At 37.8% G+C, this 24,817-nt stretch overlaps 1 protein-coding gene across 8 annotated transcripts in view; it reads right to left on the bottom strand.

Moving 5' to 3' along the window:
• Positions 1-24,817, bottom strand: part of COBLL1 (cordon-bleu WH2 repeat protein like 1) — a 151,478-nt gene that overhangs the window by 53,309 nt on the left and 73,352 nt on the right. For all 8 annotated transcript variants that reach the window (XM_059928001.1, XM_059927997.1, XM_059928000.1 and 5 more), the window contains exon 3: positions 9,473-9,661. In XM_059928001.1, coding sequence (XP_059783984.1) covers positions 9,473-9,661 — 189 coding nt within the window. The remainder of the gene's footprint in view (positions 1-9,472; positions 9,662-24,817) is intronic.

The raw sequence follows: 24,817 nt of genomic DNA on the forward strand, positions 1-24,817 counted from the left end.
GAAGACTTGGGATTTTATGAAGTGAGGTAGAAAACCACAAAAGGGCTCTGAGGAGTGATGGGATCTATTTTACATTTTTAAAGGATAATATTCTGATTGCTTTATTCACAGTAGCCTGAGGTTACAAAGCTATTGCAAAAATTTAGGTGAGAGAAGGTGATAGCTTAGACTCGTCAGATTCCAGATATATTTCTTAAGGAGGTGATAGGATTAAATCTAATGCGGGAAGAAAAGGGTAAGATGACACAAGAGACAGAAAGAGGAGCCAGCCAATGGGAAGAGGCCAGGATTGCAGGGACACTACCAAGTGGCAGCATTGCTAAAAGGACGCCATAGAAGGCCTAAAATGCTCATTTAAGTTATTTGGTATGTGATATACTTACTAACCTCTCCCTGGTGACCCGCAAACCATCGCTACGGTCCTGGTAGCTTTGAGAGGGGTTAAATCAAGGAGAGAAAGGACATTTCAAAAAGTAGAGACTGGAAAATAAGAATCCAAAAAAAGGATATAAAGTCCAAGCCAGAGGCGGCTCCAAGAACATAAACCCTTGGGAATTTACAATAATATTATAAAGGGTATTTATGGAACAGGGGTTCAGGCCAATCTTTCGGAGACCTCAAAGAACAGAATGACCTGAAGATGCTATCTGGGTTCCACTTATAACTAGATGTGAACTCCTCTCTAGCAGGACCACCTCTTAGCAGACTTTCTTCCCAGGACCTAATCCAATGTAGGTCAGGGTCACTGAATGTGAATTTATAGGAACCAATGATTATTTATCTCTTAGGTAATTTTGCTTAAACATCCATGAGTTCAAACACATAGCAGATAATATGCATTTGAGATTTCTGTTCAGTGTCTGATGCATGAAAAGATGAAATTGTTGAAAGGAGATTCACATGCTTTAAAAAAAAAACCACATAGGTGAGAAAGCTGTTTTGCTTTTTGTTTTTTAATTAACAAACTTGACTAGTAGCATTGTTGTGTCTAAAGCCTGTACATCTTTACACAGAAGTGGGATATAAGCATTAAGTTGGGCTAAGACCTTATCCGAAAACAGCCTCAGACCAGTTCAATTGCTTGCAATATTTAATTGAAAGCTCGGCATTTGGCACCAAAAGCACAGAAGAGATGACCCTGACCTAGCGGATTCTGAGGGTGGGAATTACTGACTGGCTCTACCATAAAGGAGCTGCAACACTATAAAGGCAGGACATTAACTTTTAAGCAGGCTCTGCATGCAGTGGGGCTGCTTTGGGGATTAACTAGTCACAAAGTGCTCCCACAGAAAACGAAACCATCTCTTGAGTATAGTTTAGAATTATCCACCTGAATGCCAAGTTACTTCTACCAAAAACAACAATTTTGGTTTGAGCATAATTATCCTAAGCTGATGCACCTAACAGCCGTTGGCAAAAAGGTTTAAGCACGTGATCACCACAGGAAGGATGCTTGTTCTCCTGTTTGCTAAGGTAGGAGCACATGCCAGCAGTCTACCTGAAACCCGAGCCAAATAACTAAAAGTTGAAAAGGATTGGCTGAATTTGTTCATTACTTCCTCATTCAAATAAGAAACAGTCTTTTCCTCCTCTCTACTACCACATTACTTTGAATTTTGGTTTATTATTTAAGAGTCTGCTTTGCATTATTTACAGATTTTTTTTCTCTTATGGCTGCCTGGAGGGCCGATTTTAAAAAAAAAAAAAAACAAAATTCTTTAGAAACTCTTCTTTGAAATGGAAGAAATCCCTATGAGATTTCCCAGTTCTTATAGAAACAAACAATCCCTTGCATTAATTTCATACCTATTATCTCATTTGAGCTCACAACCACCACAAAAGCTACTCCCACTTTACGAATGAAAAAATTGTGGTTAGAGAAGTTACATGAACAGATTGTGAGGAGCATAAATAGAATTAGGGTGCAGTCAGGATTGAAATGTCCTGACTCCTAATCCAGCTACATTTTAGCCTCATGATCCCATGAATCAGGATTCAGGATAGGGTGGATGGTTTGCAACAGGCTACCTGCTATCTGCTGCAGTTTTACTTCATAGATTGATGGCATCACTAAATTACCCCCTAAAATCCTCCAGTGACCCTTCCTGCATTCATGACACATATTAAGGTAAATCTTGTCCTAGTTTTACTAATTGCTAGATAAGACAAGACTTCCCATTTTTGCGTTTTTAAGATCCACTTGGATATCAAAAATGAAAGTCATGATTCGCCAAAGAGCTTTCAGATCAGCTCCAACAACTACGTAGGTGAATTTCCAAACCCTAGAGGTGCTTAAACAAAGTCACTTACCAATAGGGTTGCAATGAAATTTATCATCCAATCTGGACACCTGAGATCGAAAGAGGGGCACTATTAGTAATTACTCTGGGATAATAGGTACAAACAGGGACTGTCATAGGAAAATGAAGATGCATGATGATGTCTTTTTTATGACTAGATGGATTTCAAGCATCTGATAAGGGGTTGAACCCCAATGAGTAAGATTCTTCCTTAGTATGATTCTTTAAATCTACCCCAGTATCTACTAAGGTATTTTACCCATTCTCAATACATGCTCAAAACTGAGTTGAGTTGAATTGGTTCCAACTGTCCCTTACAAATGCATACCAACAACCCAACTAAACTTACCAATAACAGTATAGGAACTTGTAAAACATTCTCCATTGTTACTGATGTTTACCTATCTTAAGCTAACCCACCTCATTTAGTAATGAGTTCAGGAATGAAGCTAACACACCTAATTCAGAAGGAGTTCAGGAATGCTCTCGAACTATGCTTGTGGGCATGAAATGAAGTGGATCAGGTACATAAAACAAATAAACCTAATCTCCAAGTTGAGAGTGCTTACTGAATTATGCAATAGGAAACATTTTGAAGAAAGTAACACACAATTTAAATTTGAAGACAATAATAGATCAGGGTAGTGTTAAATCGATAAAAGGTCGTATATCAAATACTAAAAACAGATACTTCTCAAAGCAAAAAAAAAAAGTTGAAATTCTCCACTTTTGACTAAACTCTACTTGATCATTTATTTTGGATACTATATTTGAAGCTAATTATAAACAATTACCTTCATAAAAACTGTGATTGGGCTTCGCTGGTGGCGCAGTGGTTGAGAATCTGCCTGCTAATGCAGGGGACACGGGTTCGAGCCCTGGTCTGGGAAGATCCCACATGCCGCGGAGCAACTAGGCCCGTGAGCCACAACTACTGAGCCTGCGCGTCTGGAGCCTGTGCTCCGCAACAAGAGAGGCCGCGATAGTGAGAGGCCCGCGCACTGTGATGAAGAGTGGCCCCCACTTGCCACAACTAGAGAAAGCCCTCGCACAGAAACGAAGACACGACACAGCCAAAAATAAATACATAAATAAATAAATTAAAAAAAAAAACAACAACTGTGATTTAGGAACATACGTATTAAACATACATACGCACCCCTTATAAAAAGAGAAATACCACCAATATATCTCACTGCAATTGGGACAATTCAAATATGGGCAAAGGATAAGCTAAAATGTTATTGACATGAAAGTTAGAAATTATTGACTGAAAAAAAAGGCGAGTTACAAGATAGCATGTACAATATGATGTCATACTGGCAAAAGAGGAAAAGGTTCCTATATAGGTATATGTGTAGATATACAATTGTGAGTGTGTGTGGTGTATGTCTATGTATATGTCTGTGTGAGTAAAAGGTTATATACCACAATGTTAATAACTGTAATCTTTCTCCTTAATAATGACATGGTGTTTTAAGTATTTTTTCTGGCTTCTCTGTCTTTTCCTACTTTCTGTAAGGCCCAACCATTGCATTTATAGTCATAAAAAATTAAAAGTAACGTTAACAAGGGCCATTGCTATAAGGTGTAGATGCCAGGAAAGGAAAGGGATGAGGGTGGCCCTCCCAGGACTTGGAGGGCATTTGTTAGCATTCTGTCACCGTTTCTCAAACCAGGAGAGCGATCAGCCAACAGAGGCTTACGTGCTGCCTGACTCAGGGCAGTGGGAGAGTGCCAAAGCCTGGAGTACAGGATTCCAACTAGGTAGAAACTCAGGCAGGACCGTTACACTTAAATAACTTAACAGCTAAAATGCCAACTTTTATTTTAAGCAGGTACAATTGAAAAAGTATCTAAACCAAAATTTAAAGCATCTTTATGGAGTTCAATGTGATTATGCCATGCAATAGATTTTTAGCAGTATGTTTTTGAAATCTATTACCCTATTATATAATGTATTCATCACACATCTGTCATATCTGTCATTTGACATTTTTCAATAAATATAAGAATGATACGAAATTCTGAAACTCTTCTGTGATCCATACCGTTCGTTGTATTACTGGTTTTTGTTGTTTTTTTGTTTTTTTTTTGGAGAGGGGTGAGTTAAACAAAATTGACCCACATTGATCCAGTAATTTCTTGTCGTTTTTCATAGTCTACTTTTTTCCAATAGGTGGCACTGTAGTCCATGTAAAACTCTCCTGAGCTAGTTCTCAGACCCACCCAGTGCCCTTCAAAACTCTGGTCTTAAAGGCCAGAGATGTGAGGTGACTTGCTTGACATCACATGGCAAGTTATGTAATAAACCGTAGAGCCTGAGCTTTCTAACTTCAAGTTCTATGCTTTCTTTGTGTTTTCATTTCTGGTATTCTAAGATTTGCTCAGATCAAAGCAAACTCCTATTTATGGTATTCAGGTCATAAAATAGCATAAGTTACAGGAGAGAGAGAATGTTAATATACCCATAGAATGCTCTCCCTATAGGCTAACAAAGAGGGTTAATGTCAATCTTTGATCAAATTCCCAAATGAAAACTGCTTTTAAAGTGTCCCCAGAGAAAGAGGAAAAAGGAAAAATACTTATTCAGTGAGAATGACACCTGACTATAAGGTAAGGACCTACAGTGATAAACAAACATACCCACATATTTCCTTTTTCTCTGTAGTGTCTATGCCAGCTTAGCCTATAAGCTCATTTTCATTAAAAATTAACTTTTCCCCAGTACTGGTAGACACCACCACTTATGCTATTGCATAGTGTGGTACTTTCTTTGGAGCACAGCCCCTAGGCAGCTTGCCTCTAACAGTAGTATTCTTTAATGCTCACTTTTAATAAGGCACAGAGCTGCTTTGCCTGGTGAAAAAGGTTGTTTACTTGACCAGCACACACAGATACAAACACACACACACACACACACACACACAGATATGTATACACATATACCTGTACTTCTTCCTTCAATCCAATCATTCGTACTAACAGGACACACAGAAATTTCCAGGAGTTTTCAGGCTGCCGCTCAGCCATCTTCAATGTAAGTCAAGGATCGCAAAGGCAAGATAACAGACGTCGGGTGACTTTTGGTCACTAAAGAGGCAATATCACAAAGCTCTGGTACCAAAAGATTGGTAAGCCTGCAGAAGGTTCCTAACCTGATTCAGGATAACAAGTTTTTAGTTTGTCCCTGAGCATAGAGTCTATTACCACCTCCAATCTCATTGTGTTCCTTAATCCGCATAAGCTCTTTGGTGAAAAATCAATGTACAAACAAGTGCATTCTTCTGAAAATAATGCTGTGTGTTACATTCTCAAAAATGAAACATTCTGAGCATATCTCTGCATGAATTGTATAAGAAGAGAGGGGAACTTTCTAAAAATCGTCCCCAAGAATACATTTTGAGAAGCAAAACTTTTCTGAACAGTTAAATGAAGCATATGATAAGTTTCTAAATATTTATTTCAGGCTCATATTGATATTATTCTCCAAAGGAAATATATATATAAATAATACTATCAAAATAAATATAATACACAAAGAATATTTAGACAAATTAAGAAGAGATGGTCTCAAAAAATTAAATTAGAGAGCCTTCACAGTAACATATGGAACTCTGATTTAGCTAAGAAAACCTTATGCCCTTAAACTTATTTAAAATGATTCTTCTGTAGTCCCCCACTAAATTCCTGTATCATTTTGTTGAAAATTTTCCTATTCCATTTATGGTAACAAAGCCCAGAAGAAATTTAAGTTATCTATATCATGGGTCTTCACATAGGTAGCTAATATTTTTCAGAAACAGAATAAATTTTTCTATTTGTACATTTTTGTTTTTGTTGTTATTGTTAAACGTTGGTTTTTGTTTGGTTTTTTTTTTAACTAACGGGCCAGCAGTTGCTGCAACCTTCAAGATACCCCAAATCACACTCTTAAGATATCCTGAATCGCCTTCTAAAATATCTGGAATCACTCCTGAGATATCCAGAATCGCACTCCCGAAATATTCAGAATCACACAACCACTTTTAATTATAAACATTTAATATAAAAAAAAAATTAGTCATAGTGTCTACAACTTGAGTCATTCCTGAGTGATAAAACTATTAGGAACAAAGTCTCAAAATCAAACCCCCTAGTAAAAACACTGATATAAAACAAATTCTACTCTCAGAAAAGTTTTTCAGCCCCAAAATTTAAAGTTTTGTTTAAATTTTTCAAACAAAATTTAAAAAGCAATCAGAATTTGGGGCATTCTTGCCTTACTCTCTACCTGAGGAAATATATTTAAGAGATCCTGGGAAAGCTACTGGGACCCATCCAAATGCCTCTTCAAGACACACCATTTAAGTTGCTACCTCCATCAACATATAAGATTTAGGGAGACAATATGCTGAATTTACTAAATGCCTACTACATTGCAAGAAACTGTAAAAAAAAATTAAAAAAGAAAAGAAAGAAAGAAAAAAAGAAAAAATAAACTGTGCTAAGCACCAAGAATAAAAGGCGTGATACCTGCATGGATCTTATGGTTTATTTAAGAAGATAAGATACACATATAAATTATAGCATAGGACAATGTATGATTGTCCTATCTGGTTATAAAGTGCCAGAAGTGTTTGGAAGTCAGAGGTAATAGTCCATTCTGGGGAGATCAGGGAGCCTTTAAATCAAAAGTGTCTCTTGAGCTACATTAACTGGATAAAATGCGGCTGGTAAGGTACTCAAGATGGAATGGCTTTCCAAAAAAAGTGTGGAGGTGGAAAAAGTAGAGTATCTGTAGAATCAAAGAGTCATGCGGCTGAAGCTTAAGCTATTCAAAGGGGAGTAGTGAAGGAAAGCCTGCTTAACTCCAGAGGAGAAGAGAAGAAGGTGCCCCAGTGTCCAGGCTTGTTAACTTGGACTTCCTTACTTTGTTGAATTGCCATCCCTGCAGTCTTTTATCAAAGCGAGTGCCACAAACAGAGGGATGTTTTAGTCAGATTAACCTGAGGGTGGGGAATGAATGGAGAGAGCCCAGGGTTAAGGAAAACAGTTCTCAAAAGAAAATGGTGGAAGTCACTAATGTGCCAGGCACTGATAAGTATTTCATTTAATCCCAACAACAATTCAGTTATAAAACATTTTTTATAGATAAGAAAACTGAAGCAATTCAACAACAGTTGGTGGCCCAGAAACAAAAAGCTGACTGATGGAAAATTACTCCAGTTTAGGAACGTGGAAGGCAAACATGCTGGAAGGTCAAAAGGGTGGGGAAAATCTAGGGTCCTTATGAGTACAAATGTAGTAGAAATGACTGATGCAGAATCCAAGTTAAATATGAAGAAAAATGCAGCAACAGGAAGAGGGATCATCAATTAGACTTAATAAGGAGGATGAAGAACAAATCCAATTAAGAAAGAGAAAGTGGATAAGCTAGATTCAAAAAAGTTGTGTCAAAGAGGGAACCTAAGATCTCAGTATTGGATCAGCTTCAAAGTGGTAAGATACCATGGTCCAGGTGGACATGGGATGTACACTATGGATGTATTTTCCCAGAGTCAAGGAAACAGAAGAAAAGTTAGCTCAGGGTAGCATGTGGAAAAGTTTAAAGTAATTATGATGAGTGACAGGATAGAGGGGAAACCCATGATTCTAATACTGAAGTCACTGAGGTTTAAAAACAAACAAACAAACAAAAGAACCCAGAAGGCTGATAGTAGAGAAGATGGCAATATAAACACATGACTGGTATATTCAAGATGAAAGTTTGAGGAGTACTGATAATGAAACCATTGTTACCTGTCAGCATCAGTGAAGAACTAGGAAAAAATACTGACTTTTTAAAAAAATTACCTTGAATTCAGGGAACATAAGAGGAATTGCCTTTATTACCCCTAGCCACATCCATTACCATTATTATTTTAAAACCAGGGTAATGGTGTGATTTAAAGGATTGAAGATGATGCGATGGCCACTGTCTCTAACTTACAAGATGCCTTCCTCCCTCAGAAGAGGCAAAACCCACCTGCATCTAAGGTGGAAGCCCACCAAGGTCAGTCACAGGGTTCTCAACCTCCTAAATATGGTTCAATGGGTCATCTCCAAAACTACTTCCAATACAAAATAAATGGCAAAGTGCAACTTACTTAAATTTAATGAGAATTTAATACACAATACTATGTATTGTTTGCTAATGCTGAACTTTTCTATTTTCATGAACTTTCAATAATTCATAAAGTTGTACATAATCTTAAGAATAGATCTCAAGATTAAGGTTATCTTGAATAAATTTCATCTAGATAAGACCACTTTGCAAAAATGCAGTACTCAATATGTTGCCTGCTTATTCTTTCCTTCTACACACACATATATACATACACATACACATGCAATACTAAAATCAAAATAGCTTAAATTTCTAAAACAGGACTCTTGATAACAAACGGGTAGTTGAAGGTGAAAGGTGGAACAAGACCAAGTATACAACTCATGTAACTTTCCACTTCAAAATGAAATGGAAAATTACACTTGGCTTTATTACATTTTTCCAATTTTTATTCAGGTATTAAAAATATCAGTCTCCTAAATCACATATTCCCTTCTCGCTGGATTAAAGTTTAATTCTATGTTTCTATTAAATTTATCCACATTTTAAATAAGTTTATTAAATCATTCAATGATGTGAAAAATCCTGCTAGTTCTACAGACAGATTTATCTGTTTTGATAAATAAAAGAGTATTACCTTTTAAGAGTAGTTAATAACTTCTGCAAAGTCAAATTTGGAGAAGCGGCTTAAAAGAGAAAGAATAATTTGGAAGGGAAGGGAAAGAGTTTTCTTATGGGTCCCTGGCTTGCTTTGTAAGTTTGACTTAGAAAATCAATAAAACTGATGACTGTTCCTCTGGAAAAGGCTATTAAAAAAAATTTTTTTTTAAATGACTAACAAAATGTAAAATAGTTCCAAATTCCAAGAGTCACTTCACTGGGGTTGTGGAATTCATAGATTTGATATTTAAAGCACTGTTATAAAAATTTTAATACCTTTTAGCATTTACTTTTTTAATAGATAAGTAAACTGAGTGATGAATAAAGTAACTGTCAAAGAAAAAAAATCAAGAAGTCTACAACAGAGGGTTTCAATTACAGAAAAAGAAAGGGAAGTCCTGGTATTTCTTTCACTCCATCGTACCTGCCATGAACAGTAGTAGATTTGATAATATCCCCAGGTAGAACCACCAAGAGTTCAATATCTTTATCTATCATGTTTTCTTTCTGTTCCATGATAAAAGCAGAAGATTCTACAGAATCATCAACTGAAGAGGCATCAAGGTATTTGGTCTCAGCTGGAGGAAGCGGTGCCTTGGGTTTTGGTTTTCTCCTAAAACAAAAACAAAACACAGAGAATAAAATATATGTATTTTTAAAATAATTTGCTAATAGGATCTCATTTAATAAAAACACAAAATGTGTGTATGTATGTTTTTCACACCTAGGGGAAAAAAATGCACTAAAATGTTAGCTTACTAGGGATGATGGAATTAAGTAAACGTTTTTTCTGCCTTTTTTTTTTATAAATTTATTTTTATTATTTATTTTATTTATTTATGGCTGTGTTGGGTCTTTTGTTGCTGTGCACGGGCTTTCTCTGGTTGCAGCGAGCGGGGGCTACTCTTCGTTGTGGTGCGCGGGCTTCTCGTTGCAGTGGTTTCACTTGTTGCAGAGCACGGGCTCTAGGTGCACAGGCTTCAGTAATTGTGGCACGTGGGCTCACTAGTTGTGGCTCGCGGGCTCTAGAGAGCAGGCTCAGTAGTTGTGGTGCACGGGCTTAGTTGCTCCACGGCATGTAGGATCTTCCCGGACCAGGGCTCGAACCTGTGTCCCCTGCATTGGCAGGCGGGTTCTTAACCACTGCGCCACCAGTAAAGTCCTTTTTCTGCCTTTTAAAATCAGCATGTTTGTTTGTTTGTTTTTAACAATATGCTTGCATTACTTGGCAATAGAAAGAAACATGGTAACAAAAGAGATCTGATATCGGCCTTCATTAAATTCAATTAATGTGTGTTCACTACAGCGAAGCAAAAGTACTGCATTTTTCTTTGGTGGAACAAATTATAAAAATTCTTACTCTCCTAGGATGGAAATCAGTATCTCATTTCCACACCTCCTAATAGCTCTTACCTTTTTGCCTCTCATTCTATTGTTTTCCAATCTAGTGTATTCTGCCTCTCTATCCAGATGAAACTCTACCTATGCTTCAAAATCTAGCTGAAACCACCCTCCTACCACCCCCCTATATCAAGTGTCTCCCTATAAGGAACATACAACAGATTCCACAAATGTAACATTTTCCCCATTTTTTTCCCCTGGGTACCAGTTTCATCTCTCTGCCTACATTTATTACTCCCTGTAAGAAAGAAGCATGCTGTATTTCCCACTGTGCTCAGCAATGAACAGTGAACTGTAATTGGTTATTTGATAAAGTATATTTCTATTTCAATAATAAATGTTACAAATAATTATTCTAATAAATATGTTTCGGTGTCACTTACTAGGACAACCCCTTAAGTGATTTATAACAGAAACAGTAGTAGACATTCTACACATGGCCAATTCAATGCTTTGATGATTCCTAGGCAAAAATAAAAACCATGCAAAATAAAAGGCCTTCTTTGTAAGTAAATACGTAACATCCAGCCATTAAGTATTTTCAAAATGTAAGGTCTTACAAATCCAAGCACGTTTGCACACTCAGCATCATGAAAAAACAGAAACAAGGTTCCTACATTAATTTTCTAAAATAATAGGCCTTTAATTTTTAGGAGTATAACTGCAAAGTTATATTACACTTTAGAAAATATTTCTTTTACAATAGTGACAAAAATGAATTTTTAGAAGTGTTTCAATAAATATAACAAGTTTATAAAATCTATATGAAGAAAAACTTTATCCAATTTCCAAATGTTTTTAATCTGCCCAAACTGACTACTCATCTATTCAACAAACATTTATCCTGTAACAGACAACCATGTAGCAGATTCAGCTAAACACTGGGGATGTAAAGACAGTAAGACCCAGTTCTCCTTCCCCAAAAGGACTGACAGATATATACAAAATTGGAATAAAGTTTGATGATTGTTCTAATACAGGTATGCAGATGGTACAGCTGTAGCTCATAGGAAGAGAAACTTTCCTAGGAATCCAGAAATGTTTGACAGATGGGAAACATGAGTTGGGTTTGGGGGAATGAATAGAAACTCACAGGAAAAGACAAGAAATAATTGATATTTTAGGCAAAGGAAAGCAAATCAAGCCATGAAAGAAAGTGGTACTTCTCAGAATTGAAGAGTTTGGTAAAATTCCAGAGAAAAGTCAAAGGAGAAGAGAAATCAGTGAATCAATGAAAAAGCTTTTATAAATTAAGAGAATTCAGCAAGGTGGCTTGGCACAAAGTGATACATGCCAGCATCAATAGCCTGTGTAAACATAAGCAAAACCTAGTCAAAGTATAATGAAAGAAAAAACTTCTTTTACAGTAGCAACCAAAATAAATTTTAAAAAATTATTACAATAAATACAACAAGAATTTTGCAAAATGTATATGAAGAAAATCTTAAATGCCAAATAGTCAGCTTGGATCTCCTTTCCCTTCGACTCCAGATTTATAAATTCAATGCCTACTTGACATCTGGACTCAGATGACTAACTGGAATCTCCAGCTAAACTTCCAATTCCTCTTCCCATCTCCTCCAAACCAAATGTTTTCCTCTCCAAGTCTTCCCATCTCAGTAAATCTCAATTCTTTCAGTTGCTTGGGCCAAAAATCTCCTCTCTCACACACATACAATCCAATCCCTTGACAAATTCTGCCAGCTCTATATTATAAATAGACCCAGAATCCATCAACAACCTTGATTACCAAACACCTCTGTTCAAGCTGCTAAGTGGTCTTTCTGCTCCCAACCTTGTCACTTTACACTTATTCTCAACATAGCAGCTGGAGTGATCCTCTTAAAATGTTAAGTTTGATCACAGAACTTCCTTTCCCACCCTTCGATGGCTTCCGACCTCAGCCAAAATAAGATCTGGAGTTTTATAATCTGTTGTCCCTTACCTCTAGCCACTCCAAGCTCCCCTCTCCCACTTTCGCCCTAGGCTCACTGCACTCCGATCCTATGACTCTTGCCTTTTCCTTGAACACACTTAGGACAATTCCTACTCAGGTTCCTCTGCAGAGTCTGTTCCTGACCTTAAGATTAACACCTCTATTTCTCTGCCTTACTTTTGTCTGAGGGCTTGTCAGGGCAACTAACATACTTGTTTATCCTGTTTCCTTCCATTAGAGTAATTAATCCCATGAGTATAGGTTCTTGTCTCCACTGCCTGGTGTTACACATATTTGCTAATGTATAAAATCTCTAGAATGTCTGCCACATGGTAGGCACTCATATTTACTGAATGAATGCATTCAGTGAATGCTTCCCACAAAGATGAGGTACCTAAGCACGTAATTGGGAAGGAAAAAAGGTCTTACCACCAAGGTACTCAGAATTAGCTGTGTTAGGTTTTAGAAACTGATTACGTTTTATTTTTAAGAAGATGAGTGTTGAAAACTATGCACTGGACTTATTAGCAAGGAATAACTGGGAACCTTAGGGCTTTAGAAGAGTTTCATGAGGAAGGTCGGAAGACAAGCCCAGCCACCACGCGCAGGTAGGTAAAGCATCAAGAACAACCTTGCCCACAAAATGGACTCGGCTTTCAAGAGAAGTGGTACCATAGAAGGTCTGATAGGCACCTCCTGCTGCTACCATCACCTCCCCATCCCCTGCTTTCATCACTGAAGGCACCTTCCCATCTCCAAGTTTTGCTCCCCCGAGTCACCGTTTGAATGCCCTCCCCATTCTCTCTGCCTTTACCTATATTATCTATCCTTCGAGGTTCAGATTGAATCACAATTCCTTGGTACATTTTCCCTGTCTATTGCACACTGCAAGGAACTCTAACAGTTTTAATGTTCTTATATGTATGGCTGTGTTATTTCCTAAGGTACTTTGAGTCTATGATGAAAACCCATCTTATAACTTTATTTATTTATTTATTTATTTTTGGCTGCGTTGGGTCTTCATTGCTGCGCGCGGGCTTTCTCTAGTTGTGGCGAGTGGGGGCTACTCTTTGTTGCGGTGCGCAGGCTTCTCACTGTGGTGGCTTCTCGTTGCGGAGCACAGACTCTAGACGCGCGGGCCTAGAGTAGTTGTGGCACACAGGCTCAGTAGTTGTGGTTCGCGGGCTCTAGAGCTCAGGCTCAGTAGTTGTGGTGCACGGGCTTAGCTGCTCCACGGCATGTGGGATCTTCCCAGACCAGGGCTTGAACCCGTGTCCCCTGCCAATGCAAGCAGGTTCTTCACCACTGTGCCACCAGGGAAGCCCCGAAAACCCATCTTAAATTACTAAAGGTAAACCAACTTAAAAAAAAAAAATAAGGAAAGCAGAACAAAGCACTTGTTGAAATATTATTTACATGGAACTTCTATTAAGAACATCTTAGTGTTCTCTATTATTATAATAAAGCATTTGTCACCTTTGGTCCTGAAAATTGGAAAGCATATTGGGAATCAAACCAAGATCCTTCCACAATGAATTAGAAATCCAACAGGGAAGATGCAATATGTAAGTAATTAAACAACAAATACAAAGCAAAAAAATGAAGTGTCATAAAACAGATGGGTAACCTTGAAGACTCAGAGCAATGACAGCAAGCTAAAATGAGCTCTGTGGGGATGTGAAGGCAGGTATTAAGGTAACTTCAAAGAAAAAAGAGACTCAGTTCTTGAAAGAAAAGTAGTATTTAGGAGGAAGAGCCTGTAGGATCATTAATATGTTGGTTCCCGACTGTGATCCATTTACATTAAATTCAGGAATGTGTCTATCCAGTTAAAGTTTGCTCACTACATAGTATAGTCTAGTGAAAAGAACACCAGGCAGAGGCCTGGATTTGGCCTGAATCCTAAGTAGATTTAAGACTTTGTTAACTTACTTGATCTCTTACTCACCAGCAAAAGTTTTAAAATACCTTTTACCTACTCACATCTCTCCCAATGTTTTACATTTCTTAGTTGAGATGCTTGGAAACGATAACAAAATTAAATTAAATGTCACCCAAAGCCAAAAGTATAGTGAAAATAATCAAAGCTTTCAACATAATCTAAGCGTAGGAAATTCTGGTAAAGCAGAGTAATACATCAACATGCGATAACAACTGTAATTTATGGCTTAGACGAATGCTAGTTTTCATTAATATAATAAAAATGCAGTAACTGCCATTGAAGTTCCCCCACCCTTTTAAATGGGAATGATGTTTGAGCCAGTTTCCTGCTCAAGGGATTTCCACATAAGCTCTTCAGTGGCCTAGTTTGACTCCCAGTTCCTGCTCCTCAGAGGCCACTACCTTCAACAGTTACAGCAACAAATTTTACACAAGTGTGGCGGAGAGAAGGTTATACTGACAAGATATTTGAGATAGAAACCTTTTCTGGGTCAACACAAAAATTCCCAAATCAAGCCCTAAAAATAACAAGCCACAGTAAATTATCGTTTAGGTAAAGCATCGTTTTATTCATGAAAATTATCTCAATATTATATTCAATGTTCATAATGAAAATTAAGGTACAATTCCACGTTATGCAATAACTGATCTTTAAAATACCCAAACTTAATTTTAACAGAGAATTCAAATTACCATTTGAATGGTATCCTGCTACCACTACTGATTGATTTTTTTTTATCACTTGATCTACAAAGCACTTCAAAATCATGTGTCCACTGTAATCACCACTCCATCCCTGTCAATATTAATATCCTTAAAATAAATGAAAAGGAATAAAAGAGACGCTCAGCAAAACAATAGAAATCTACTCAAATACCTCTACTTTGTTTGAAAGAAAAAAATCTTTCAATTGTATATGAGATATATCAATACTTGCATCCTTAATAAGCTACTCGAGTCCAATGGGCTCTCATCTGTTTGCTTTATTTATATAGTATCCTCATAGATTCAGAGAAATACTATACAAAAATACAGCTTTGATATTAAAGACAAAATGTAAGAACGGAATTATAAGTCTTAAAACAATAGGTTTTTAAAGTATTACATTCTAATGACCAAAAAGAAATTTAACAGCCACCCTCTCTCAGTACAGAGGGCTATCAAACATTAGATGCATTATGGTAAGTGTTGACGAGACAGTCCTTCGAAGTACAGTATCTGGCAATGTTTTGATGGTTCCTACCTTACGCATTTCAACTATAAAGTGGAGATCAGTTCTTCAAAACAATTTCTTAGTGTGTCTCTCTGGGTTTAATGAAACAAGAGAAGATTATATTAAACAAAAAACTGTCCCAATGGTGGGCATAACATTGTGCTATGTGCTTGAGGGAATGCAATTAAGAACAAAAGGTCCCTTTTCTTGATGAGCCTTACATCTATTCAAAGTAAATATATCAAAGTGGCTTTAAAAGATAAGCAGTAACGAAAGGCAACAAGGGGAGTCCCAAGGCATTATATGACTCTTAACAGACATTTCTCTTGTCAAGGTCACCAATCATCTACGTGTGTTCAAATCTAATAGATAATTATACATCTCATCTCACATTTGAGTAAGCGCCTAAATTCCAATAAGGACACACTTCACAGCTGCTCAAGCCCTCTGCTTGGGATTCTCTTCCCTTGGCTTTGTGTGACACTACAACCTACTGTTTTCCTCCTTTACTGCCACTCCTCGGTCTCAATGCCCTTATCTCTTTGTCTGATTTCTAAGTGTTGAGGCCACCCCAGGGCTCCTTGTCTGCCCCCTTCTCTTCTCTTCTACAATCCTCAGCCCCAAGTAATTTCATGAAATTCCATGGGTTTAAATACCATCTGCAAGTCGATGACTCTCAAAATTCACATCTCCAACCCTGACCTGTTTATTGAGTTTTGACTTATATGCCCAATAATCTCATGGTCTTTGCCATTTGAATGTCCCATAGGTATCTCAGAATCAAAACTCTTGATTCTCCTCTCTACCCCCAGTTCTCATCCAAGCCTCCCCCCAGTAACCCCCATCCCTGGGAATGGCTCCACACTAACCACCTTGTTAACTCAAGCAAAAATTCTAGGCATATTTTAATTCCTCTCTATGCCTGTCTCCTATTTCCAATTCATTATCAAGTCTTGTGGGCTTTTAGCTCTAAAACACATCCTGAACCTGCATACTTTTCACCAGTTCCTCTGCTACCACCCTGGCAATTAAGCCATCAGCTCTTGATTGGACTGCTCCAACAGCCTCCTGACTTGTCTCCCTGCTTTCTGCTCTTGTCCCTTAAAATGTATTATTCTCTGCAGTAGTCAAGAGTGATCTTTTTTTTTTTTTAATATATTTATTTTTACTTATTTATTTTTGGCTGCACTGGGTCTTCGTTGCTGCGTGCAGGCTTTCTCTAGTTGTGACGAGTGGGGGCTACTCTTCATTGTGGTGCATGGGCTTCTCATTGCAGTGGCTTCTCTTGTTGCAGAGCACGGGCTCTAGGCACGTGGGCTCTAGTAGTTGTGCACGTGGGCTCAGCAGTTGTGGTTCGCAGGCTCTAGAGCGCAGGCTCAGTAGTTGTGGCGCACGGGCTTAGTTGCTCCACGGCACGTGGGATCTTCCCAGACCGGGGCTCGAACCCGTCTCCTGCATTGGCAGGCGGATTCTTAACCACTGAGCCACCAGGGAAGCCCAAGAGTGATCTTTTAAACATGTAAATCAGACCACATCACATCTCTGACCCTTCACTGGTCTCCCAATACATTGAGAATAAAACCAAATTCCTGTTCTTGGTTTGCAAAGCCCTAGATGAGCCAGCCTGGTGGTTCTCAAAGTGTGATTTCAGAGCAGCACCTGGGACCTTGTTAGAAATGCAAATTCTCAGGCCCTACCCCAGACCTAAATAATCAGAAACACAGAGGGTAAAGCCTTGCAATGCACCTTTGACAAAACTCTCCAAGTGCTTCTGATGCATGCTAACGTCTAAGAAATCACTAAGCCAGCCCCTGCCAACCTCCCCTCTGTTTACTCAGTTGCAACTCCCTATGTAATTCACACTGGCCTTCCTTCCCCTCCTTCACATCTGAGGGACTTGCAGAGCTGCTCCCTCTGCCCCCAATGTTTTCACCACAGAATTTCAAACTGCCTGCTCCTTCAGCTCATCCAGACAGCAGGTCAAATATTTCCTCCTTGTATAGGTGTTCTCCGACCACTCAAAAGGGGGGGGCCAACGCCCAGTCCCACCCATCTCAGCCCACTCTTCACCCAGTGGTGCTCAAATTTGGCTTCACAATGGACTCACCTGAGGACTTTTATAAAATGCTGAGGTTCAGGCCCCACACCCGGAAATTCTGATTTACTGGCTATGGGGATTTTTAAAATCACCCCAAGCAATTCTAAAGTGCAGCCAAGTTTCAGAACCACTAGTCTAGTACAACGCTTGACAGATAGTAGGTATTCAATTAGGGTTAATGATTTACTTTCCTAAGAACTTTGTAATGTCTGAAACACTGCCAGAATGTTGCTACTTAGGTCAATCAAGTTCATGTAAATTCAGGAAGTTCTCAGAACCACTCAATGTAACAATCTTAAAAGTAGTCCCAAAGTTTAATAATAACTTCTCCAAATTTAAATCCCCATTATATATATATTTTTAAAATCCCAACTTAGCTTTATATGGTTAGCAGTTTTACAAACATCGCATTGCTTCTTTTTTTAATTTTATTTATCTCTTTATACAGCAGGTTCTTATTAATCTATTTTATACATATTAGTGTATATATGTCAACCCGAATCTCCCAATTCATCTCACCACCACCACCCCGCCCCCGCTTCCCCCTTGTTGTCCATACGTTTGTTCTCTACATCTGTGTCTCTATTTCTGCCTTGCAAACCAGTTCATCTGTACCATTTTTCTAGATTCCACATATGTGTTAATATACATATCTGTTTTTCTCTTTCTAACTTACTTCACTCTGTATGACAGTCTCTAGGTTCATCCACGTTTCTACAAATGACCCAATTTAATTCCTTTTTATAGCTGAGTAATATTCCATTGAATATATGTACCATTTCTTCTTTATTCATTCATCTTTTGATGGGCATTTACGTTGCTTCCATGACCTGGCTATTGTAAATAGAGCTGCAATGAACATTGGGGTGCATGTGTCTTTTTGAATTATGGTTTTCTCTGGGTATATGCCCAGTAGTGGGATTACTGGGCCATATTTTTAGTTTTTTAAGGAACCTCCGTACTGTTCTCCATAGTGGCTGTATCAATTAACATTCCCACCAACAGTGCAAGAGGGTTCACTTTTCTCCACACCCTCTCCAGCATTTGTTGTTTGTAGATTTTCTGATAATGCCCATTCTAACCGGTGTGAGTTGATACCTCATTGTAGTTTTGATTGGCATTTCTCTAATAATTAGTGATGTTGAGCATCTTTTCATGTGCCTCTTGGTCATCTGTATGTCTTCTTTGGAGAAATGTCTGTTTAGATCTTCTACCCTTTTTTTTGATTGGGTTGTTTGTTTTTTTAATATTGAGCTGCATGAGCTGTTTATATATTTTGGAGATTAATCCTTTGTCCATTGATTCGTTTGCAAATATTTTCTCCCATTCTGAGGGTTGTCTTTTTGTCTTGTTTATAGTTTCCTTTGCTGTGCAAAAGCTTTCAAGTTTCATTAGGTCCTGTTTGTTTATTTTTGTTTTTATTTCCATTACTCTAGGAGGTGGGTCAAAAAAGATCTTGCTGTGATTTATGTCAAAGAGTGTTCTTCGTATGTTTTCCTCTAAGAGTTTTATACTGTCCGGTCTTACATTTAGGTCTCTAATCCATTTTGAGTTATTTTTGTGTATGGTGTTAGGGAGTATTCTAATTTCATTCTTTTACATGTAGCTGTCCAGTTTTCCCAGCACCACTTATTGAAGAGGCTGTCTTTTCTCCGTTGTATATCCTTGCTTCCTTTGTCATAGATTATTTGACTATAGGTGCATGGGTTTATCTCTGGACTTTCTATCCTGTTCCATGGAACTATATTTCTGTTTTTGTGCCAGTACCATATTGTCTTGATTACTGTAGCTTTGTAGTAGAGTCTGAAGTCAGGGAGTCTGATTCCTCTAGCTCCGTTTTTTTCCCTCAGACTGCTTTGGCTACTCGGGGTCTCTTGTGTCTCCATACAAATTTTAAGATTTTTTTGTTCTAGATCTGTAAAAAATGCTACTGGTAAAATGATAGGGATTGCACTGAATCTGTAGATTGCTTTGGATAGTATAGTCATTTTCACAATATTGATTCTTCCAATCCAAGAATATGATATCTGTTATGGTATATGGTATTTTAACAAAATAAGAATTAAAACCCAAGAATTCTGCCAAGACTTCCTTCAATTATTCCCTCACTAAGTGGCACGACTTTCAAACCCCGGACCCATGGTTTTTGCTTTTACGTTGGGGGTGGGGGGAGGTCTTTGTGCCAACCACCTGCTAGGCCCCTTTCACCTTTCCTCAGGGAGAATGATTCACAGTTTCCCACTGTCTTCCATCCATCTTATTACCAGGAGAAATGTAGCAATATAACAGAATAAATCAAGTCTTAGAACACCTAAGGCTGCTAATTTCTGAAAGACTGCTGATTTCTATCTTAAACAGTTGCTACAGGCTCCTAAATGCGAGCTTACTTGCTCTCAGCTCTGTGGAAAATTAATTCTTTTGGATGAAGAGTTAGTCATTTTCTGATTATGCTCAAATAGTTCAACTGTTTAATAATTATCAAACATAATAATTAGCAAAATCTAGACTGTGGAGAGTCTACAATCCAGTTTCTCTAACAAATTGACAATGTGGGGAAAATGATGGGGGCGGGGGTAAGAACTGATATAGAATGAGAGATGTAAGTGACAAAACCACCAAAGTAATGTGTGAAACTCAATCCAATTTGGACAAAGAGACTGTTAGAGAAATTTAAATAAAAACTGGGTGTTAGATGATATGCAAAAGGAACTATTAATTTTGTTAGGTACAATAATAGCACAGAAGATATATTTAAAAACAAAAGTCCTTATTACTTCTTCCACTCTACTATTCCTAGTAAGTGCTTCAGGTACGCAAAGATCATCATTTTTCTTTCTAATATCTTTGCCCTAACTCTAACCCATCTCAAGCCCTAGGCAATCACTAATCAACTTTCTGTCTCTATATACTTGCCTTTTGGATACTTCATATAAATGGGATCATGCAATATGTGTCCTTTTGTGTCTGGCTTCTTTCACTGACTATAATGCTTTTGAGGTTCATTCGTGTTGTACCATGTATCTGTTCTTTGTTACTTCTTGTTACCCAACAGAATTCCATTGTATGAATATACAACATTTTACTTATCCATTCACCAACTGATGGACATTGAGTTGTTTCTACTTTTTGGCTATTGTAAATAATGCTGCTGTGAACATTTACAGGCAAGTCTATACACACCCCTTCTTGGTACATCATTCATGTGAAGACTTCACAACAAAACCAATATAGCCTCTTCTTAGTACTCAGTGTAAAAATTCCTCCCAATTCCCACCAGGCACAAGAAAATAGTTTAAAGCCATGATTCCTCAAAGTTATTTGAAGTCACTGGCATTTAAAATGATCACATATTCAGGAAAGACCAATAGATATTCAAGAATTATAAGCCACGTGTAGACTGTACCAAACAGAGCTTCAGACACAAACTGATTATCCAAGAAACATTTTGATTATAATTAAAAGCTCAAGGACCATAAGATTCTGCTTTTCCATTAAGCCATTTTCTTTCAACTACAGATCAATGGGTTAGTATAAATATTAAATATACAATAAATATAATGAATAATATAATTAAACATATTTAAGACAAGATACAAAGTAACAATCATTGAATAGACTAACATATCTAACAAAGGAAGAGGTAGTTGGTGTAATGAAAACACAGCATAACTACATTTAACTTATATACTAGCTTCACTACCTAAACCCAGAAAAGATAAGATTCCCCCATAAGTATTGCTTATGCAACAAAGTGTAGTTCCAAACTGTACTTTTAAACTCACACATAAAGCTGCATAAATGTATTTTGTATTTTTCTTATATAGTTAAAATTTTCATTTGGAGAAAAAACTCTATCGCATTTTTAAATATATAAATAGAATAGATATTAATTAATGTTATCTTACAGAAAACAGTTTGAGAATAGTGATTTAGGAAAATGATCAAAAAGGAATGCAAATGTAACAAAAATCCTTTAACATTTCTAATCAGTAGGTTATTTTAAAAAGCCACTTAAAGTGGGAAATCAAAAGTTCAAGTAGGGCTTCCCTGGTGGCGCAGTGGTTGAGAATCTGCCTGCCAATGCAGCGGACACAGGTTCGAGCCCTGGTCTGGGAAGATCCCACATGCCGTGGAGCAACTGAGCCCGTGAGCCACAACTGCTGAGCCTGCGCGTCTGGAGCCTGTGCTCCGCAACGAGAGAGGCCGCGACAGTGAGAGGCCCGCGCACCGCGATGAAGAGTGGCCCCCGCTCTCCGCAACTGGAGAAAGCCCTCGCACAGAAACGAAGACCCAGCACAGCCATAAATAAATAAATAAATAAATAAAATTAAAAAAAAAAAGTTCAAGTAAACCTTAGGCATTTTAACTTAAAATACACAGATAAATTAATTCATTGATGTAGAGTGAAATGTTTGTATTTGCAGCTGTACCCACTGACTAAATTTTCACCTTGTACTTCTTGTATAATTAGCACATAAAGGCTTGCCTCCTAACTTTTTAAAGTAAGCCAAGGATTTCAAGACAGCTGCAAGCAATTCGAATGCAAATTCCTTGATTTTAGCATTTTATTTCATTCTTTCAGTTGTCTCATTCACATATAATTCAACAGTACATTTTTTTGGAGGGGCAGGGTAGCTGGCTCACCAAAGATTCTTTCTGAAGTATTTAACTTCGCTTTTATAGGACAACTCTCTTAATGAATTCAAATCATGTGTTTATAATATTTAGGTTAATTACATTATTACAATAAGTAACTGTAAAAACAGGCCTTAACAGGTTAGGAAACAGTCAAAACAAATCTTTGATAAAATATAACAAGAGGCATGTACAGGCAATCTAGAAAGTAGCTTACTGCTTTGGGGGTTCATTGTGCCAGGACAGCCATTCAGCATGTTTTACTAAGGGAATGGAAATCTTACTTGACCCAGTGACTGAGCTGACTAAAATTTAAGAGCTTCTACAGTATTACTAGACATAAGATTCCTGGAAAACTCTGACCCATTCTGTGACAAATCTTTTAAGAAATTGTGACCCAAAACTCAATTTAGGTAGTTCATCCAAACACCTGCAGTCCAAGCAAAAACCACACCAGCTGTCTCTTAATTTCCGCTGAATTTTATAAGAAAGATAGTAAAAAATTAGAACACTATGGGTCAGATCAAACATGTCAGAAATGGTACTAATTTTTCTCTCAATAGAATAATAATCTAAGCAGTAGTGAGATATAAATACATAAGTATAACTCTCCAGAAACTATCATTTTTAACCTTCTGTAGAAATAATCCCTTTTATCCAAGGAAAAATGATCTAAAACAATTTATTTCTCTTTCCACTCCCGCTTTCTTATTGAAGTATAGTTGACCCACAATGCTTCAGGTGTACAGCAAAGTGACTCAGCCATACACACAACACACATATTATTCTTCAGATTCCCCTCCACTACAGGCCACCACAAGACACTGAATATTGTTCTCTGTGCTACACAGCAGGTCCCTGCAGTCCATCTATTTTATACAGAGCAGTTTGTATCTGTTAATCCCAAATTCCCAATTTATCCCTCCCCCAGAAACAATTCATTCCTATTAATTAAATGCTTTCATGACTATTTTCAATCCCCAAGTAAATAAAATAATTTAGTAAAGGGAAGTAAACAATCTATTAAAAATCTTAATTGTGCCATCATAACTAAAAAATCACAATGAAATTGAAAACCAAACAATATTTATTGACAAAGAATATTGACAGAGATAAAGATCTCTGTGAAAGAGCTGGCCTTCCTATTTCCTTAATTATCTTTAGGTATTTCTTTATTTATTGCAAGCACATAATGGTATACTAAGCAAAGAGATCCCAGTTTACATACTCTATACTTTTCATACAATGACAGTAATGTTCCAATGGCTTACTTTAAATGGTCACAATTCTGACTAGTGATTAGTTCACATTAGTGAATTCTGATGAGTGAATGAAAGCTCACTGAGTCCAGGCACTTTTACTCTCTGGTTTAGTGCTATATCCTGAAGGATCTAGAATATTTTTGGCACAAAGAAGGTGCTTAATAAAATATTGTTGAATGAATGAATTCTCTTTCAGATACACACACACACACACACACACACACACACACACACACACACACATAGAGTCAGGTCCTCAAATGTTTTCCCAATTAAAAAAAAAAAATCCTAATTTCTTAGAAACACACTAGGATAGGACATTTGATATATTTGGTATGAAATGGCAGTTTCCTTTCACCATTTGACCCTGATTCTCAGAAAAAAGGAAAACTTGTACAAGGAGTAAATTATTCCCAATCGTACTAAATCTGATTGTCTTTAAAGCAATGTATAAAAATAATCAACCAACCACTAGGATTCCTAACATCTATAGCCCATTAAAACAGTTTTCTCTTCCTCCTCCCGTCTAACATAAAGTCATTTACCTTTTCTTTTTAATTAATTAATTTATTTATTTATTTTTGACTGTGTTGGGTCTTCGTTTCTATGCTAGGGCTTTCTCTAGTTGGGGCAAGCGGGAGCCACTCTTCATTGCGGTGCGCGGGCCTCTCACTGTCGCGGCCTCTCTTGTTGTGGAGCACAAGCTCCAGACGCGCAGGCTCAGTAGTTGTGGCTAACGCGCCTAGTTGCTCCGCGGCATGTGGGATCTTCCCAGACCAGGGCTCGAACCCGTGTCCCCTGCATTGGCAGGCAGATTCTCAACCACTGCGCCACCAGGGAAGCCCAGTCATTTACCTTTTACTAATATCTTCTTACATTGTTAGTCAACTCTTCCAAAGAAATTATTTTATATATATTCTCCTGCAATCATCGGCAAGCAAGAATGTACTTTATATCTCTGTTTGTGACAAAGGTCAAATTATAGATTAACTAAAATGAGCTCCCTTAATGGAGTAATCATACAGAGTTAAAGATGATGCTACATGAGGGCTTCCCTGGTGGCGCAGTGGTTGAGAATCTGCCTGCCAATGCAGGGGACACGGGTTCGAGCCCTGGTCTGGGAGGATCCCACATGCCGCGGAGCAACTAGGCCCGTGAACCACAACTACTGAGCCTGCGCGTCTGGAGCCTATGCTCCGCAACAAGAGAGGCCGCGATAGTGAGAGGCCCGCGCACCGCGATGAAGAGTGGCCCCCACTTGCCGCAACTAGGGAAAGCCCTCG

The sequence above is a fragment of the Balaenoptera ricei genome, chromosome 7 (genome assembly GCF_028023285.1).
Source record: "Balaenoptera ricei isolate mBalRic1 chromosome 7, mBalRic1.hap2, whole genome shotgun sequence".
Lineage (NCBI taxonomy): Eukaryota > Metazoa > Chordata > Mammalia > Artiodactyla > Balaenopteridae > Balaenoptera > Balaenoptera ricei.